Source organism: Centropristis striata, chromosome 13 (assembly GCF_030273125.1).
Source record: "Centropristis striata isolate RG_2023a ecotype Rhode Island chromosome 13, C.striata_1.0, whole genome shotgun sequence".
Taxonomy (NCBI): Eukaryota; Metazoa; Chordata; class Actinopteri; order Perciformes; family Serranidae; genus Centropristis; species Centropristis striata.
In genome coordinates, this window is record NC_081529.1 from 34,745,396 (window position 1) to 34,765,008 (window position 19,613).

At 38.1% G+C, this 19,613-nt stretch overlaps 1 protein-coding gene across 1 annotated transcript in view; it reads right to left on the minus strand.

Annotated features, from left to right (window-relative positions):
* Positions 1–19,613, minus strand: part of cep112 (centrosomal protein 112) — a 219,298-nt gene that overhangs the window by 168,598 nt on the left and 31,087 nt on the right. The window contains exons 7-9 of the mRNA XM_059347126.1: positions 18,555–18,602; positions 18,376–18,450; positions 2,648–2,734 (exon numbers count right to left, since the gene is read on the minus strand). Of these exons, the coding sequence (XP_059203109.1) occupies positions 2,648–2,734; positions 18,376–18,450; positions 18,555–18,602 (210 nt within the window). The remainder of the gene's footprint in view (positions 1–2,647; positions 2,735–18,375; positions 18,451–18,554; positions 18,603–19,613) is intronic.

Genomic DNA, 19,613 nt, shown 5'->3' on the forward strand with positions numbered 1-19,613 from the left:
TTAATTGTGCATCTTTTATTTTGATCTATTGTTCTTCTTCACCTGAGGTTATTAAGTATTTCAGAAGTAAACACAGTAGTGATCCACAACCATTAGCCCTGTTCCCTCAATGACCAGTAGCCTTTCAGCAGCCGATACATTATTCATAAGGAGACTAATTAAAACTAAACCGAGCTTGCCCACCTTCCATCAGTGCACCCCTGAATCACTCCCCCTTTTGAAGCCATTAGAGGGACAACTGGGTAAAATTCTAAGGAAATTAAATCGGACATAACTCGCAATCTGTATGTAATTAAAGAGAGCGAGAGAGGGAGAGAGAGCGAGCTGTCATCCTGTCTCTTGTCAAACACAAAGACGCAATGGGCATCTTAAAGTGGAGAGAAAATTGGAGTGTTTTTCCCTTTTATTAAAAGCTTCTGTGGCAGCAAAGGGAAAGTCACAGCGAGGACGTGACAGATCCCAGATATACTTGATCTGCAGCATAACTGATGGGCACCGAGTGTGAAATAAACCAGCTTTACCGCTATTTTCACCAGCCGACAAAGAGCTTTGAAGAGCTGATTATTAGCGGAGTGGGGGCGATGAAAGGAGAAGAAACACGTTCCTTTCCTTTTCATTAGCCACCAAATAGAATCAAGAGCCAATGATGGCCGTCGTAACAAAAGTTAACTAGTCTTCATGAGCTCTCGAGTTAACAGAGCTGCCTGTCCAGCGTCCCCAGGAGGAATTATCGCCTCGTTTCAGCCTCGTTTATATGTTAGAACTTGATATATACGTGCAACAATGAGGATTCTGCAACATTACTGACTCAGTCTGGGTTTCTGACACTTAATACACTGCAAAAAAGGTGTGTCTAAAAACAAGATAAAAACAGTAAATCTGAGGGAAATGATCTTGCTGCATGGACAGATAATTTACCTTGACAAGATTTCTTGAATTAAGATTGTTAAATATAGAAATAAACATGTTGAACGCTTAAAATAAGAAATTAACTCTTAAGGTTCTAATAGTAGTCGTCGCAACGGATTAAACACGGGAGACGCAACTGTGGCCGCCGTCGCACAGCGTCTCCGCTGATCATAAACATAGTGATGGTGAATTAACCGGCATCACTAACTGTACACAGAGTGTCTGGTGCTTGTTGTAAACAAACAGAGATCACTAAGTGAACACCTCCTGCAGCAGCAGCACATACACACTGTACTGTTACAGAGCTAACTGTTAGCCTGTTAGCACATACACACTGTACTGCTATAGAGCTAACTGTTAGCCTATTAGCACATACACACTGTACTGCTACAGAGCTAACTGTTAGCCTGTTAGCACATACACACTGTACTGCTACAGAGCTAACTGTTAGCCTATTAGCACATACACACTGTACTGCTACAGAGCTAACTGTTAGCCTGCTAGCACATACACACTTCACTGCTACAGAGCTAACTGTTAGCCTGTTAGCACATACACACTGTACTGCTACAGAGCTAACTTTTAGCCTGTTAGCACATACACACTGTACTGCTACAGAGCTAACTGTTAGCCTGTTAGCACATACACACTGTACTGCTACAGAGCTAACTGTTAGCCTGTTAGCACATACACACTGTACTGCTACAGAGCTAACTGTTAGCCTGTTAGCACATACACACTGTACTGCTACAGAGCTAACTGTTAGCCTGTTAGCACATACACACTGTACTGCTACAGAGCTAACTTTTAGCCTGTTAGCACATACACACTTTACTGCTACAGAGCTAACTGTTAGCCTGTTAGCACATACACACTGTACTGCTACAGAGCTAACTGTTAGCCTATTAGCACATACACACTGTACTGCTACAGAGCTAACTGTTAGCCTGTCAGCACATACACACTGTACTGCTACAGAGCTAACTGTTAGCCTGCTAGCACATGCACACTGTACTGCTACAGAGCTAACTGTTAGCCTGTTAGCACATACACACTGTACTGCTACAGAGCTAACTGTTAGCCGGCTCTGTGACTGCAGCCAGGAGAGACTGCTGCAGGAGGAATGTGCCGCTTCGACTCGTTCTTACTCTTCTTAACGAGCCGCCGGACCCTGCAGCTCGTTAAGAAGAGCCGAAAAGTTGCTAATTATAGCAACCAAGTCGCTAAGTTGGCAACTCTGCTTCTCCGGCTTTTACAAATGGTGCGTGTTGTTGTGGCGTCTAGTACTACATCACATCCTGCTTAGCGTTCTATCCAATCAGCAACCAGGCAAAACACTTTTATGTTGTTTTGCACCACTTATGTTGAGACTGGGCAGTATGTAGGTCTGGAAGAAGGAAAGCATATCTGTTCAATGTGCTGTTCGACTGATAGAGAAAACTGCTTTCACTTTGTTTTCTGTTGTCTTTAAGTCAGAAAAAAAACGCACAAAATGCACAAAGAATGAATTCGCTATTACTAAAGTCTAAAAAAAACGAGAAAAAAAGGCTTTTTATTAGGATAAACTGTAGGTTTATAGCTGTTCTCTTTAGTGTACAGATCATTTGGGACAGTTTATTTTTAAAATTAACTCTCTAATATGCATTTTTTCATAAGATATGAGCTTGAGCAAGATGTTAGATTGAGCTAGTGAAATGAAGGTGCTGAGTATTTACTTCCTTTTAGTTTTGATTCTTACTTTCTCAACATCTGCATCGTGTCTCTGCTGCAGCTTCAGTTTCTCCTCCTGGTGCTTGGACTCCAGAACTTTGATCTTCATCTCAGTCTTGAAACACAAAGAAACACAAATGTCAAAAATGCAACACTGTGGATTTCTGGAGCTCTCTCCAGTGAATCTGTTTGTATATATTCATACATGAGATGAAGTTGCAGGCAGTTGTAAGCAAAAAAAAAACATCTGCTTGGAGGGAAATCTGACTTTATAGCAGGCTACAGAAGTAACATATTTTCTAGGGAGTTAAACATTGATATCTGTATCCTAACAAGACACGCCTTGGAAAAAAAATCATTTATAGAGACGGGATAACAGAGATAACATAAATCTGGATGAAAGAAGTTTTGTGTTGTTTTTTGTCATTTAATGCCTTTTTTGATCATTTTGTGTCTTTTTTTGATCAATTGTGTCTTTTTTTGGTGATTTTGTGTCTTTTTGGTGATTTTGTGGGTTTTTTTTGTCATTTTGTGTCTTTTTTGGGCATTTAATGTCTTTTTTGGTCATTTTGTGTTTGTTTTTTGGTCATTTAATGTCTTTTTTGGTCAATTTGTTTCTTTTTTGGGCCATTTTGTGTCTTTTTTGGTCATTTTGTGTCTTTTTCGGTCATTTAATGTCTTTTTTTGGTCAATTTGTGTCTTTTTTGTTCAATTAGTGTCTTTTTTGGTCATTTTGTGTTAGTTTTTTTGTCATTTTGTGTCTTTTTTTGGTCATTTAATGTCTTTTTTGGTCATTTTGTGTTTGTTTTTTTGTCATTTTGTGTCTTTTTTTGGTCATTTAATGTCTTTTTTGGTCATTTTGTGTTTGTTTTTTGGTCATTTAATGTCTTTTTTGGTCAATTTGTTTCTTTTTTGGGCCATTTTGTGTCTTTTTTGGTCATTTTGTGTCTTTTTTGGTCATTTAATGTCTTTTTTTGGTCAATTTGTGTCTTTTTTGTTCAATTAGTGTCTTTTTTGGTCATTTTGTGTTAGTTTTTTTGTCATTTTGTGTCTTTTTTTGGTCATTTAATGTCTTTTTTGGTCATTTTGTGTTTGTTTTTTTGTCATTTTGTGTCTTTTTTTGGTCATTTAATGTCTTTTTTGGTCATTTTGTGTTGTTGTTTTTTGTCATTTAATGCCTTTTTTGATCATTTTGTGTCTTTTTTTGATCAATTGTGTCTTTTTTGGTGATTTTGTTATTTTTTGTCATTTTGTGTCTTTTTTGGGCATTTAATTTCTTTTTTGGTCATTTTGTGTTAATTTTTTTGTCATTTTGTGTCTTTTTTGGTCATTTAATATGTTTTTTGGTCAATTTGTTTCTTTTTTGGGCCATTTTGTGTCTTTTTTGGTCATTTAAGGTCTTTTTTGGTCAATTTGTTTCTTTTTTGGGCCATTTGGTGTCTTTTATGGTCATTTTGTTTCTTTTTTTGGTCATTTTGTTTCTTTTTTTTGGTCATTTTGTTTCTTTTTTAGGCATTTTGTGTCTTTTTTTGTCATTTTGTTTCTTTTTTGGGCCATTTTGTGTCTTTTTTGGTCAATTTGAACTTTGATCTTCATCTCAGTCTTGAAACACAAAGAAACACAAATGTCAAAAAAAAAATGTAACACTGTGGATTTCTGGAGCTCTCTCCAGTGAATCTGTTTGTATATATTCATACATGAGATGAAGTTGCAGGCAGTTGTAAGCAAAAAAAAAACATCTGCTTGGAGGGATGAAATCTGACTTTATAGCAGGCTACAGAAGTAGCATATTTTCTAGGGAGTTAAACATTGATATCTGTATCCTAACTGGGGTTTTTTTTAGAGACACGCCTTGGAAAAAAGTCATATATAGAGACAGGATAACAGAGATAACATAAATCTGCATGAAAGAAGATGCAGTGTGTCCCGTCTTGCACACGAGCGCAGCTGATGATGAAATAAACCACATTAACATTTAAAAACATTTATCTGTGTGCAGAGCTTCAAAAAACAGCAGAGTGAAGCTGAGATGAAGTGTGTGTTTTTGTGTGTGTGTACATGTTTGTGATAAAATCTTCAGTCAGTCCATAGTAAGCACAACAAAGTGAAAGCCTCTGTGTGTTTGTACGTGTTCTTCTGCATACACATGGCAGTTAATCATGAAGAGAGTGACTGTTTTCATTTGAACACAGTGTTTTCAGAGGATCAGAAGTTCAGCCTTGTCATGTGCATGTTGGAACACATCTCCTGAAGCTCGTCAGCTTCTCCGTCTTAGTCAAACAAAACCCTAATGACCTGTTCTTCTATGCTCCTTTTATCCAAAATGATCCATTAGTCATTCGTCATTACTGGGAAATAATTATCACATGTCTGGCGTGACAATATTATTCACAAATATGGCTTGTTTTGAAAGGCGTTCCCTTTGTCTGCAGCGAGATAATAACACTAAATGACAGACTTTTTTTAGGTAATTGATTAGTTGAAGAAATCCTGTGACTAACAGTCGGTTAACCCAGCGATTCTCAACCTCGGGGCCCGGCCCCGATTGGGGTCGCGAGATGATATCTGGGGGTCGCCAAATCATTTTGGCAGTCAGCTCTGTCTCCACTGTGTTAAAGTCTTCATGTGTTTTTGGTGATTTTGTGTCTTTTTTGGTCATTATGTGTCTTTTTTTGTCATTTTGTTTCTTTTTTGGTCATTTTGTGTCTTTTTTGGTCATTTTATGTCTTATTTGGTCATTTTGAGTCTATTTTTGGTCATTTTGTGTCTTTTTTAGTCAATCTGTGTCTTTTTTAGTCATTTTGTGTCTTTTTTGGTCATTATGTGTCTTTTTTTGTCATTTTGTGTCTTTTTTTGGTCATTTGGTGTGTGTTTTTGGCGACTTTGTGTTTGTTTTTTGTCATTTTGTGTCTTTTTTGGTCATTTTGTGTTTGTTTTTTGGTAATTGTTTATTTTTTTGGCCATTTTGTGTCTTTTTTTGTCATTTTGAGTCTATTTTTGGTCATTTTGTGTCTTTTTTTGGTCATTTTGTGTCCTTTTCTGCTTTTTTGTCAATTTGAGTTCTACGACCAAACAGAGAGACATGGGGACCCCATTTAGATATCCACTGAAGTTACCAAATATAGTTCTTCGCCTGATAAAGGGTTAAGAATGACTTTATTTGAGGACAGCAGCCCTGTGAGGCTGCAATGCTCAATACACATATTCTATTCGCTTTAGAGTCTTGCCACTAGTGGGGCAAAAATGCAAATGTTTGCCAGAGGGTGTGCCAGAGAAAAAGAGGAGGTTTCTTTTATGTAAAATAAATGCAGTTTATCCTTTGAGAGATTTGCATGGCAGTCCTTATTATCTGGTCTGCAGGTCGCATTAAAGGGACAGTACCATATCAGTCTTTGACAGTAACAATAACAATACATCTTTCCTAATTTCTTCTGTGTCTTCTTTAACACAAGCCTAACCTTAGCCTAATTACTTGTTTTCTTAACCTAATTTACGATCTACAATAGTTTGCAGGAGAAAACACGACTAGAGGTAGGGCTGCACCATTATGGCTAAAATGATAATCACGATTATTTTGATCAATACTGTAATCAAGATTATCAATCACGATTATTCATCGTGTTAGTGCAATGATAATACAGATGTTTTCCCTATTTTTAAACAAACAATAGGAATAGACAGATAGATGATAGATGATAGATGATAGACCAGAAAAAGTCGCTGGATTTGTTGCCAGTCACTTTTTTAAAAAAATAGTCCCTAAGGGGGTCTGAAAAGTCACTAAATATTGTTGGCAACACTGCTTCGCCGGCTTTTACAAATGGCGCGTGTTGTTGTGGCGTCGAGTACTACGTCACATCCTGCTTAGCGATCACTCGTTATTTGTTTACTTTTTAGTGTAGAGCTAACTGTTAGCCTATTAGCAATTTGCAGACTGGACACTAAGGGCTGAACATTCCCTCCGGCTCTACAGCTGGGAAAGACTGCTGCAGGAGGAATGTCCCGCTTGGACTCGTTCTTACTCCGGCCTCAAAAAGTCTCCAATAACACCAGAAAAAGTCGCTGGATTTGCCGCCAGTCGTTTTAAAAAAAATAGTCGCTAGGGGTGTCTGAAAGTCGCTAAATATAGCAACAAAGTCGCTAAGTTAGCAACACTGCTTCGCCAGCTTTTACAAATGGTGCGTGTTGTTGTGACGTCGAGTACTACGTCAGATCCTGCTTAGCGATCGCTCGTTATTTATTAAGGCAACTACATGAAACCTTAACTATGCGTTCGCCCCCTGGTGGTTGGAGGACTACTGGTGTAGAAAGTGTTGATTAGATATGCAGAGCCGCATTTTAAAATGGAAATATCGCCGACGATCAGGTTAATTTAATCTAGTGAGAGAGTTCCCGTCCGTGTTCGGTGTGACATCAACCAGCTTTTAAATGACATGTAAAAACTTAAAAATTCACAAGTGGGGATATTTACTAACATATTTCATGTTGTACAACAAAGCACAAACATCTCGTGAACCACTGTTATGTTCTGTGTGAGCTTTGCCTGTATTTGCCTTTAAGGGTAATTGATTATTTTTTCTTGTTTGAGTCCAGCCTTTGTTCTCATAGGTGGATTAGGTCACATGACACTGCAAGGTCATAATGTAGAGACTTTGATCATAAAAGCATTAGCTTCTTCATGCCATGCAGTCTGCTTGTAGCTTCCAATATTTGCAATATTTGATAGCAGCTAGCTATTTGGGACCAGGCTATTTCCTGGAACAAAATGACATCACTGATGCTTAAAATCAGTTTTCCACAATCGAAGGATGGAAATCATACAGAAACTCCTTCCATTAGTGAGATTTCTGGTTAGTTTGCTACAAATGACACACAAGATATCTCCGCTCTCAAACACATAACACATGGAAAAACAAAAAGACCCTTTGACAGAAAGACGACTGGCCTTTTACTTTGATGTCGCTCCTCATGTTTAGTCACTGTCTGTTCTGGTGTGTTAATCAACCCCGGAGCAGGGTGACAGTGTTCTTCCTTTGAACGTGTGGTTTCTGTGTGTGAACATGTCGGTGGTTAACAACATCCCAAGGCTCGCTCTTGTTTGTTCTAGTCATCAAAACAATTAAGTACAAAATTCCCACGACATTGCTTGGCACAGTCGAACCACATTAGACCTTCTCTTGGTAAAAATCAAAGGGTAGCTGCTGTGATGATAGCCTGGATGAAAAATATGATTCAACAGTCAGTGCGGTAAAGTGTATAAATATTAATACAATACAGTCATCAGCAGCATGCTGGGTGTTAGAGAAAATATGTATCCATAAATCTATAAAATCCAAAGGGTTTGAATTTTGTCAAGATGTCAGCACTCTTTTTTTGGATGATCATAATTTAGTTAAACCAAAATAAAAGCCCAACTAAGATTTATAAAATTACCTTCTGGATCAGCCAAATCATTTTGGAAGTCAGCTCTGTCTCCACTGTGTTAAAGTGTTCATGTGTTACTGTGTTTTCGTCTTTTTGGTCATTTAATGTCTTTTTTTGGTCATTTTGTGTCTTTTTTTGGTCATTTTGTGTATTTTTTTGGTAATTTTGTGTCTTTTTTGGTAATTTTGTGTCTTTTCTGGTCATTTTGTGTCTTTTTTTGATAATTTTGTTTCTTTTTTGGGTCATTTTGTGTCTTTTTTGGTCATTTTGTGTATTTTTTTGTCAATTTGTGACTTTTTGTGGTCATTTTTTGTCATTTTGTGGTCAATTTGAGTCATTATTTGCTTAATTTTATGTAATTTTTTTGTCATTTTGTTTCCTTTTTTGGTAATTTTGTGTCTTTTTTTAGTCATTTTGTGTCTTTTTGGTAATTTTGTGTCTTTTTTTGGTAATTTTGTGTCTTTTTTGTTAAATTTGTGTCTTTTCTGGTCATTTTGTGTCTTTTTTGTCATTTTGTGGTCAATTTGAGTCCTTTTTTGCTTAATTTTATGTAATTTTTTAGTCATTTTGTTTCCTTTTTTGGTAATTTTGTGTCTTTTTTCAGTCATTTTGTGTCTTTTTGGTAATTTTGTGTATTTTTTTGGTAATTTTGTGTCTTTTTTGTTAAATTTGTGTCTTTTCTGGTCATTTTGTGTCTTTTTTGTCATTTTCTGGTCAATTTGAGTCATTATTTGCTTAATTTTATGTCATTTTTTGGTCATTTTGTGTTTTTTTGGTCATTTTGTGTCTTTTTTGGTCATTTTGTGTCTTTTCTGGTCATTTTGTGTCTTTTTTTTGATCATTTTGTTTCTTTTTAGGTCATTTTGTGTCCTTTTTGGTCATTTTGTGTCTTTTTTGGTCAATTTGTGACTTTTTGTGTTCATTTTTTGTCATTTTGTGGTCAATTTGAGTCCTTTTTTGCTTAATTTTATGTAATTTTTTGGTCATTTTGTTTCAATTTTTGGAACTACTGTTCTAGATGCCTCTCCTCATTATTGCACTTCAGCTACATTTATCCACTGTATCCTTGACAAAGCTCCGTTAAATGTCTGAGTCTTTGTTCTTGATTTACCACCATTTCTTGTGCAATTGAGGCGACCACAGGAGACCTGTCAGAGTAGAAAGGAAAAAGCAAAAAAAGAAAGTGTGAGAAAGAGAGAGGGAGAGAGATGGCAGTGATTGAAAAGCAGAAGAGTAAGTGGAGACCTGATTCTGCCGGCGCCCAAAAAGAAAAGAGAGAGAGAAAAAAAAAAAAAAAAAAGCACATGTGGGGGTGTCACTTTCTCATCCTCTCTTCAAATGCTCTTTGGAGAAAGTTTGTCAAACTAGATCAGGGGCGTTTGAAACTTGTTTATAAAGGCGTCAGTGAAGGAAGGAGGAGGAGGAATGTCGTACACCTAAGGCGTCTGAGATGCCTTCAATCAGCCTGACTGGGTGGTACAGCTTTTTTCCCTCTTCTCTTCTTCAGAGTTGTAGCGAACGCTGTAAGATGCCATGTTTTTTGACACTCCGCTCTTGAAAGGATGAGAGGGTGGGAGGGAAAAAGAGGGTAGTGGAGGGGGTATATGATAGAGGGAATGTGAGGAGAAGACGGAAACAGTTGCTTTTTTTTTCTGTTTTCTTAAAACCCGCGCGGGGGTCAAGGCCTTTTTTCCTCACAGGGATGTGTTCACAAATCGTCTGCTAACTGTTTAGGCTCCACAAAGCAAGGTTGCGTTTGTGCATCTCCTTCGTCTTGCCTGAGACGTACAATGTCCTGGTGCGTCTTTCATCCTCGGTAAACACAGATGCTCGAGGATAGTCGGTATGCAGCATTCTGCTATCTACTGAGGAGCAGCTAGATGTCATTTCCACACTCTGACAAGAAGTTAATTTACTGTAGTCTGTCCAGATGGTAAGGTTGGATAAAAAAAAAAACTTTGGTTACAATTGAAATCTCTGAGGTGAAAAACAGAACTCTCATAGTTTTAAAGAAGGCTAGTTCCAAACACAAAGTAAAGTAAACAGATGATTGCTGATATGAATACATCAAGCACAAAAGAATCAAGTACAGAGGACAGAAATGCTTGAAGTAGTAACTTTATCATTATGGAGCCCTGTTGGTCCCTCGTGTCTCTGGGCCTGAAGCAGTCCGGTCCCCTTTAAACTACTAAGGCTCGCTAGCTTGCTCTTTTTTTAGCTTTGAAAAACGTTCAGATAAGAAAGGCTATGGCCCTCTAAATCACAGGCTGAGAGCTCAAGCTCCATCCCAGAGGATCCGTAGATTAGAGAGACTGCATCATTACGGCAAAAGAAAGCTAAGGGGTCTGATCCCCAGACAGGGTCTTGTGATCATTAGAGTGCCACTGCTTGACACGAAGACACTCATCTAATGTGCTGTGCCTGCTGCCAAAAATCCCTCAGGTCAGGTACCATGGGGTTAGCTAGAAGACAACATGCTCACCCTCACAAGAAAACTGTAAAAGAAAGACGTGCTGCTTTAAAGCCGGAGTATGGAACTGTTGTCTCCCAACCTCTGGCATTGAGAGTAATTATATAAACACTGTCATACCGCCATACTGCTAGCTAGAGCTGGGCAATATGTCAATATTAGCCGTGTTTCCTTTAGGGGGAAGAGTGGACACTGGGAAAGTCTCAGGCCACGCCCTCTCTAAAGTCCACTCGTGTCTCCATTTAAAGACTCTGGAGGTGTCGTATGGTTTTCCATCATTGTGACAGATTAAAAACGGGAGACGCAACTGTGGCCGCCGTCGCTAACTGTGCACAATGTCAGCAGCTGATTATAAACAAACCAGCAGGGCTAATTATGCACAGCGTCTCCGCTGATCATAAACATAGTGATGGTGAATTAACCGGCATCACTAACTGTGCACAGAGTGTCTGGTGCAAACAGAGATCGCTAAGTGAACACCTCCTGCAGCAGCAGCACATACACACTGTACTGCTACAGAGCTAACTGTTAGCCTGTTAGCACATACACACTGTACTGCTACAGAGCTAACTGTTAGCCTGTTAGCACATACACACTGTACTGCTACAGAGCTAACTGTTAGCCTGTTAGCACATACACACTGTACTGCTACAGAGCTAACTGTTAGCCTGTTAGCACATACACATTGTACTGCTACAGAGCTAACTGTTAGCCTATTAGCACATACACACTGTACTGCTACAGAGCTAACTGTTAGCCTGTTAGCACATACACACTGTACTGCTACAGAGCTAACTGTTAGCCTGTTAGCACATACACACTGTCCTGCTACAGAGCTTACTGTTAGCCTATTAGCACATTCACACTGTACTGCTACAGAGCTAACTGTTAGCCGGCTCTGTGACTGCTGCTGGTAGAGACTGCTGCAGGAGGAATGTGCCGTTTCGACTCGTTCTTACTCTTCTTAACGAGCCGCCGGACCCCGGTGGATTTGTCTCCAGTCGCTTTCTTGAAAAACAGTTTCTAAGTGGGTCTGAAAAGTTGCTAATTGTAGCAACAAAGTCTCTATGTTGGCAACACTGCTTCGCTGGCTTTTACAAATGTTGCGTGTTGTTGTGGCATTCAGTACTACGTCACATCCTGCTTAGCGTTCTATCCAATCAGCTACCAGGCTTTTTTCAGGGGAGAAAAAAGACCCTGCTCTTCTACAGGGACGAAAAAAGTCCCGACAAAAGCCCGCTCCGGGCAGCTCATATTCAAATTAGGGGCGTTTCGGCGAGTGAGACCCGCCTCATTCTGGGTATTGGACTGTAGTGGAAACAGCCATATTATGCCATTTTGCAAAAGTCAATATCCAGTCTCATATCACAATATTGATGGTGTTGTCTTCACCTGGTTTTAAAGGCTGCATTGCAGTAAAGTGAAGCAATTTTCTGAACTTATCAGACTTTTCTAACTGTTCACTCATTCAGCCATTATATGTACATTACTGATAATTATCATGTGAAAGCACCAACGTTCCTGCATGTTAGGTTATCAGGTAAAACAGGCTGACTGACATAGCCTTTAACCAATCAGAGCCCAGCATTATAAGTAAAAGTCCTGCACTCTAGCTTTAACGGCCTATCAGTATCTCCGTCTGTGATCACATGACTGCGGCCTATGGCTAAACCTGACTCATCAGTTGGACGCCATTTAATTGAATTTCCAAATAAAGACCAAGCCCTCATAATTCTGAGCACTTCTTGGGTGTGCTGAAGGATTAGCAGGACTTTGTTGCTCCTGCCAGACATTTTTCATAACTCACCCATAAGCAAACACACTATATAAGCTAAGTGACTCAAAGCAATGTCTGCTTGCGGCAAAGTTTCTCAGCTGCCACTCATTGTTCCATAGGAAAAGAGCAGTCAGCGTTCTTATCAATGCAGTCGGTGGCTTAGCGGGAGGATGAGTTCGGTGTGAAAGCTGAGATGTTCGTTAAGCTGCCGCCAGCTTAATGACATGTGGCGTGTATAACGATTTAAACCTGGGTAAATTTTCAACTAGGCTTTTGGGATTAAAAGGGAAGTGATGTCACTGTGATTTCCTAGACTGGACCTAGACAGCCACGCAATGGCGAGGTCGGACAAGGCTTCAGCGGTTCTGCAGGAAAGCTTAAAGTGGCTATTGGGGATGATATGGTTAAGGTGGGATTGGTGACTCCAGTTACTTGGATAGAAAGTGTGTGTGGTAACAGCTGTATCCTCTAAAATCCACCTCACACTCCTTTAACCCTCTGGGGTCTGATATACCACAGAATATTTACTATACCCATGTTTGGTATTTGGAATTTTCTTAGCACAACTTCAGCATGATCTGACAATTATTATTAGTTTTTTTACTTTAACACACTTTATTAACCCTTTGGAGTTTGGGGCTATTTTGATGGGTTTTCACTGTTTTTAATTCTGCCTGTATAAACGAATTAAAAAATGTTGGTATCATTTTTTTGAACACAACTTCACCCACTTATCATTTTAACTTACTGGATCAACATTTTGTACACAAAAAAAAACACACAAAAAAACCCATAAAACACACAAAAAATGACAAAAAAACATACATAAAAAACATTAAAGCACAAAAAATACACAAAAAATGATTAAAAAAGAAAAACACAAAAAAATACACAAAAACCCCCCACAAAAATCACACAAAAAACATTAACCCATTTAGGCCTAAAACGCCTGTAAAAAAAATGCCTGTAAAACCTATATTTGAGAGCTTATACATGTGGCTTTTATAAGAAGTTGAGTTTATTTGTCCAAACCTTCAATAAAGTTTTTTTTTTTTTTTTTTTTTTTTGGGTTTTTTTAAATCAACCTGTTGCATTGCGACACTCCCACATGTATTCTGATGCATTTCATTGGCCAAGAGACAGAAAATAGGTGGAAAAAACTACAAATACAAATACCGGCTTAAATGGGTTAAGCACAAAAGATTGCATTAAATGCTGAATGCACACTGTAAAAATCAATAAAATCTCTGCAAAAACTTCAGTAAAATCATGTTACACTTGGTCAAGGTGGTTTTTACCTTTGCTCAAAAAGAGTTAATGTGCTAAATGGGACATGGAAACTTTTGGAAAAGCCAAAAGTTTAGAGCGAAGCTGACAGCAGGAAACATGCTGCTGAAGTTTTTACGTTGCAGCATCATGAGGTGTCGTGCTCCGGAGCTTTCATGGACTCCAGAGGGTTAAATGCTAATGGTGACTCATGATCAGTCGGGGCATCTTAAATAATAAAAACTAAAAGGGGCTTTACAATAGCATGTCATAAACCACAGACCTATTATGATTCCTCTTTTACAGGGCAGAAAGGGACTTAAAAGGGATTTCCCAGAACCTCACAAAGGGAATCAGAGACAACTGAGACAATGCAGCAGAATAAAGGGGAAATTCTGCATATGGCTGATGTCATTAGATTTGTTACTGGACAACTAGACATTTTAAATGCATACGTCTAGCATGTTTTCATTACAATCCATCCACCAGGTTATAAAATATTAAACTACAAATACAAATGCCAAACTCATTATGGTGCAAGAGGAAACCTCAGGGGATGTGGGTAAGTAAAAACTAGAAACAATGTGTGTAGAGATCAAGGTTATAATAGTTTTGGATTTTTCATTAGTTTTAGATTGAATTTCGTTGTGAATTCTTGTTTTCAAATTCAGTTAGTTTTAATGAGTTCTAAGAGTGAGTTTGCTAGTTTTAATTAGTTTTTATTTTTGGGAAAATGCTTAGTTTTAGTTCAGTTTTTATTAGTTTTAGTTGTTTTTTATAATGGGGTATTTGTTGGGTCCAGATTCAATAAGGTCACAATAAATGTTTCCTTTATTTCCTTTGTCTGATCCATCTCAGCCCCAATAAGTTTACTAAGTCATAAAACCAGATACATGAAATAGATTTCATATCAACCAAAAAGGTTTACGTATGAAAAAAGTTGACAAAGACGAAAACGAAGGACATTTTCACTATAATTTTAGTTAGTTTTAGTTAGTTTTGTAACCATGAAATACAGTTTCAGTTAGTTATGGGTTTTTTTTTTTTAAAACTCCCGTTTTTTTATTTAAAATCTCTCGTTTTTATTTTTATTTAGTTAGTTTTCATAAACTACAATAACCTTGGTAGAAACTTTAATAGCGATCTATCCAGTAGTTGCTGAGATAAAATCAGTCTGGATCACACACCATATCAAAGAATAACTGTGACATCACCCAGTGGTTTGTTGCCAACTGTTCAGACGCCACGTTTTGTATTTTGGCTGTCACTATGTTGGTTTTTTGGACCCAGAAATGACCATATTTGGATGAGTGGAGCTATGAAGAAGCAAGGGCTGGATCTGACTGAGAACCTGAGGACACAGCTGTGGTAGTGACACCTAAAGCATATCCTAAATGGTTAAATGGTAAATGGACTGCACTTATATATCACTTTACACTACACACTACGCTCATTCATGAGCAATTTGGGGTTCAGTATCTTGCCCGAGGATACTTCAACATGTCGGCTGCCATGGTCGGGGATCGAACCACCAACCTTCCGATCAGAATGTGACCGCTCTACCAACTGAGCCACTGGGCGATGTGGACCAAAAGTCATATCCCGATATATTCAGGCTGAACATCTTATATACGATATATATCCCGATATTTTTATCGCAAAGAGAGAGAAAATGTTCAGTCAAAGTCAAAAGCCAAATATGACATGTCACAAGTAGTTTTATTGAAACCACTTATTTAAGTGAAGATAAATACTGTATAACAACAGGAGCACTTTTTAAAAAAAATCAAAGCTCCATAAAGTGCAAATTTAAATAAAAATATATCTTAAATAAAAGATGAAGCTTGCCTGGAGCAAGGATCACAGTGCAAATTTGAACTATATCGATATATGTGATATGGTCTAATTCCATATCACATATAAAATTTATAAATATATCTTTTATATCGATATATCGCCCAGCCCTATAATCGATAATGAAAATAACCGTTAGTTGCAGCCCTACTTAACATTACAGGCTTCACACGATTATAAGCAAGACTTTGAGTGGGATTGCATTGCTGTAAATTGAACTGGTGTACCTAATAAAGTGGTAACTGAAGTAAAGTTGGTGTGAAGAATAAATATGGTCTTCTGAGATGTGATACATTTATATTCCCACCACACACACGCAGCTGTATGTAGCCAGTCAGCTAGTCTGAGGCAGGATCAAACAGCATGGGTTGCTGCTTTAATGTTTTCATATTGGTGTTGCTACACTCAATATCAACCCAGCAGCAGACCAACAGGGTGGATGTATATGGGGGAATTGTGTGTGTCCATGCATGAGAAACACACACAGATCTTTGTTAAGACGTGTCAACATGCCAAGACCATTGTTGTCCATCATGTCTCATATCCTCTTTCCCCATTCTGCCTCCATTCTCTACACTCTCCTGGGTGATTCTCATGAAGCCAGTCTAAGTTCTGTCTGTGAAGATTACAAGGACATACTGTATTAAACTAGATATATTTCACCTTTATATGAATGAACAATATAGCCAGAATGAGGCACAATTCATTGTTTTGTGCTAAAATAATATTTTTTGATTCACAAATTCATTACTGTAATGCGTCCAGATAAAAATGTCATGGTTTCCCCCACACTTATATACAATAAATATTTAATAAACTTTATAAAAATAAATATACATTTGTGTAAAAATGTATAATTTAACAGAATATAATCAAACATAATGGTTTTTAACAATGTGTGAAGAATAAAATCTGAATGAAAATTGATGAGAAAAAATGGTTAAATGTTACGGTAATGATAGAATTGTTTGCATTAAAAATGTGTATGTTTTAATAAAATACATTTTGGTGCTAGATGACCAAAAAAAGACGCAAAATGACTTTAAAAAAAGAGACACAAAATGACCAAAAAAGACACAAATTGACCAAAAAATTACATAAAATGAAGCAAAAAAGGACGCAAATTGGCCAAAAAATTAAGAAAATGACCACAAAAAGTCACAAATTGAACAAAAAAGACACAAAATGACCCAAAAAAGACACAAAATGACTAAAAAAAGACGCAAAATTACCCAAAAAGACACAAATTGACCAAAACATTACAAAAAATAAAGCAAAAAGGACTCAAATTGGCCACAAAATGACAAAAAATGACCACAAATAGTCACAAATTGACTTAAAAAAACACAAAATGACCACAAAAGACACAAAATGACCAAAAAACACAAAATTAAGCCAAAAAGAACTCAAATCAGCTGAGTACCAGCTATCCTTGAGCATATTTAAGTGCTTGCCAAGGAAAGAAAAAAAAAACCTTTCGCTGTTTTTTTTTATTATTTAAGTGTGTTACGGTAATGAATTTACCTCACAGTGTCTCTAAAAATGTCAGAAAATACCTTAAAATTCTTTTAAAATATTATAAATTCATATTACACAGTGACTTTAGATTGTATATGTTATAAAGGGTCAAAGAAAATATGTATTCAATGCTTTTGGGTTATTGCTATGAGCTGCACCATGTTCATGAGAATCAGCCTCCTGGTGAAGCCCATCTAACTGACTGGAGCGTTTTCCCCGAGCAGACATGAAAATCCACGGCTATTACAGCCAAGTCATGCTCAGTTTTATATTTAACAGTGCGGGAAAAGGCGGTGGGGGGGAAGAGTGGTGGTTCGGCAGAGGTGGGGAGGGGCAGAGGGGACTTCAAAGCATGCTTTCAGAATGGGATTTTCAGCTTAAATCCACATAAGGAAAAAACTGTCATCACTGGGAGAAGGCATTATTTTTGTCTCCTAAAAGGAACGCTCGCCTCGGCCATTTCAACAATACAAACCATGCACAAAGATGTATGTACATGGCTGTGGGGGCTTCTAATGCCATAAAGCAGTCAAGGGAGCTTTAACTTCTGTATGTGCTCAACACTTGCTTATATTATATACAAATGCTGAGCGCACTGAATGGTGGCGAGCAAGGGTTTTAGGCAGAATGGACATAAAGGGCAGGCTGAGAAATATCATGTACTGCCTTTGGATATACAAAGAGGATCTAATCTAAGTCCTTTGCTATCAGTTTAAAGGTCCATTCTGACCTCCTGAGTGTGTAACAGTCAGCTTCAAGCCAGAGACTCCTTGGAAAGTAACAACTTGATACTTTGGGATTTGTCAGAAAAGACAGAAAATTAAGCAAAAAAGGACTCAAATTGACCACAAAATGATCAAAAAGAGACACAAAATTACCAAAAAAATTCATAAAATTAAGCAAAAAAGGACTCAAATTGACCACAAGATGACAAAAAATGACCACAAAAAGTCACAAATTGACTAAAAAAGACATAAAATGACCAAAAAGGACGCAAATTGACCAAAAAATTACTTAAAATTAAGCAAAAAGGGACTCAAATTGACCACAAAATGACCACAAAAAGTAACAAATTGACCAAAAAAGACACAAATTGACCAAAACATTACATAAAATTAAGCAAAAAGGACTCAAATTGACCACAAAATGACAAAAAAATGACCACAAAAAGTCTCAAATTGACCAAAAAAAGACACAAAATGACCAGAAAAGACACAAAATGACCAGAAAAGACACAACATGACCAAAAAAAGACACAAAATGACCAAAAAAAGACAAAATTACCAAAAAAGACACAAAATTACTTAAAAAAACCCACACAGACAAAGACACAAATGACACATGCACAAGAACAGACCACTCTATATAGAGAATTATTAAATAATTCAGATATTTATCACACATTGCAGCTTTGGGGTTTGCTAAGGGCTCTTACTGTGTTGTATACCTCCTTGTTCTGTGCAACCTGTGGGGCCTGATCCTCAGCCAAGGTGCTGTTCCTGCCGAAGCTTTGCTTGAAAATCTATAGAGATAAAAAAAAAAAGGAGCAAGATTGGTTGACTTCAAAGAGAGACCTTTGTTCATGTAACAATAAAAAAATCCAGATGAGACCTCTAGACAACTTACCGGAGACAAGGGAATGGGATTCTCTCGCAAATACCTGGGGTTTTCAATCTGGAAAAGTAAATAAAAAACTTTAGACCTCTCTCTCTACTCCTAACAAAGCCTCACCACCACCACCAGAGTCTAACCTCCACCCTCAGTTTGTCATAAACCAGTGATTCCCAACATGGGGGGCCCGACCCCCCCAGGGGGTCGCCAAAGATCCATGGGGGGTCGTGAAGCCCTCTTTATTTTAAGGGATGTAATAAATCTAATGTGTTAAATATAGATGAGTAAGCATTTAATTCATTAGTGGGACAGAAACAACTATATAAGGGCTACATTAAACATTTATTGTTTTATTTAAATAGAAAAATCACTATAGAAAAGTTTAAAAATAAAGGCTATATCGCGAGAATGTGTAACATCCCTCCTGCAGTATACACAGGTAACCTCACCTAGCGGTAGCCTCACCTAGCGGTAGCCTCACCTAGCGGTAGCCTCAGCTAGCGGTAACCTCACCTGGTGGTAACCTCACCTAGTGGTAACCTCACCTAACGGTAACCTCACCTAGTGGTATCCTCACCTAGCTGTAACCTCACCTAGCGGTAACCTCACCTAGCGGTAACCTCACCTAGCATTAACCTCACCTAGTGGTAACTTCACCTAGCTGTAACCTCACCTAGCGGTAACTTCACCTAGCGTAACCTCACCTAGCGGTAACCTCAGCTAGTTGTAACCTCAGCTAGTTGTAACCTCACCTAGCAGTAACCTCACCTAGTGGTAACCTCACCTAGTGGTAACTTCACCTGGTGGTAACCTCACCTAGTGGTAACCTCACCTAGTGGTAACTTCACCTGGTGGTAACCTCACCTAGTGGTAACCTCACCTAGCGTAACCTCACCTAGCGGTAACCTCACCAAGAGGTAACCTCACCTCGCAGTAACCTCACCTATATGTAACCTCACCTAGCGGTAGCCTTACCTAGTGGTAACCTCACCTAGTGGTAACTTCACCTGGTGGTAACCTCACCTAGTGGTAACCTCACCTAGCGGTAACCTCACCTATCGGTAACTTCACCTA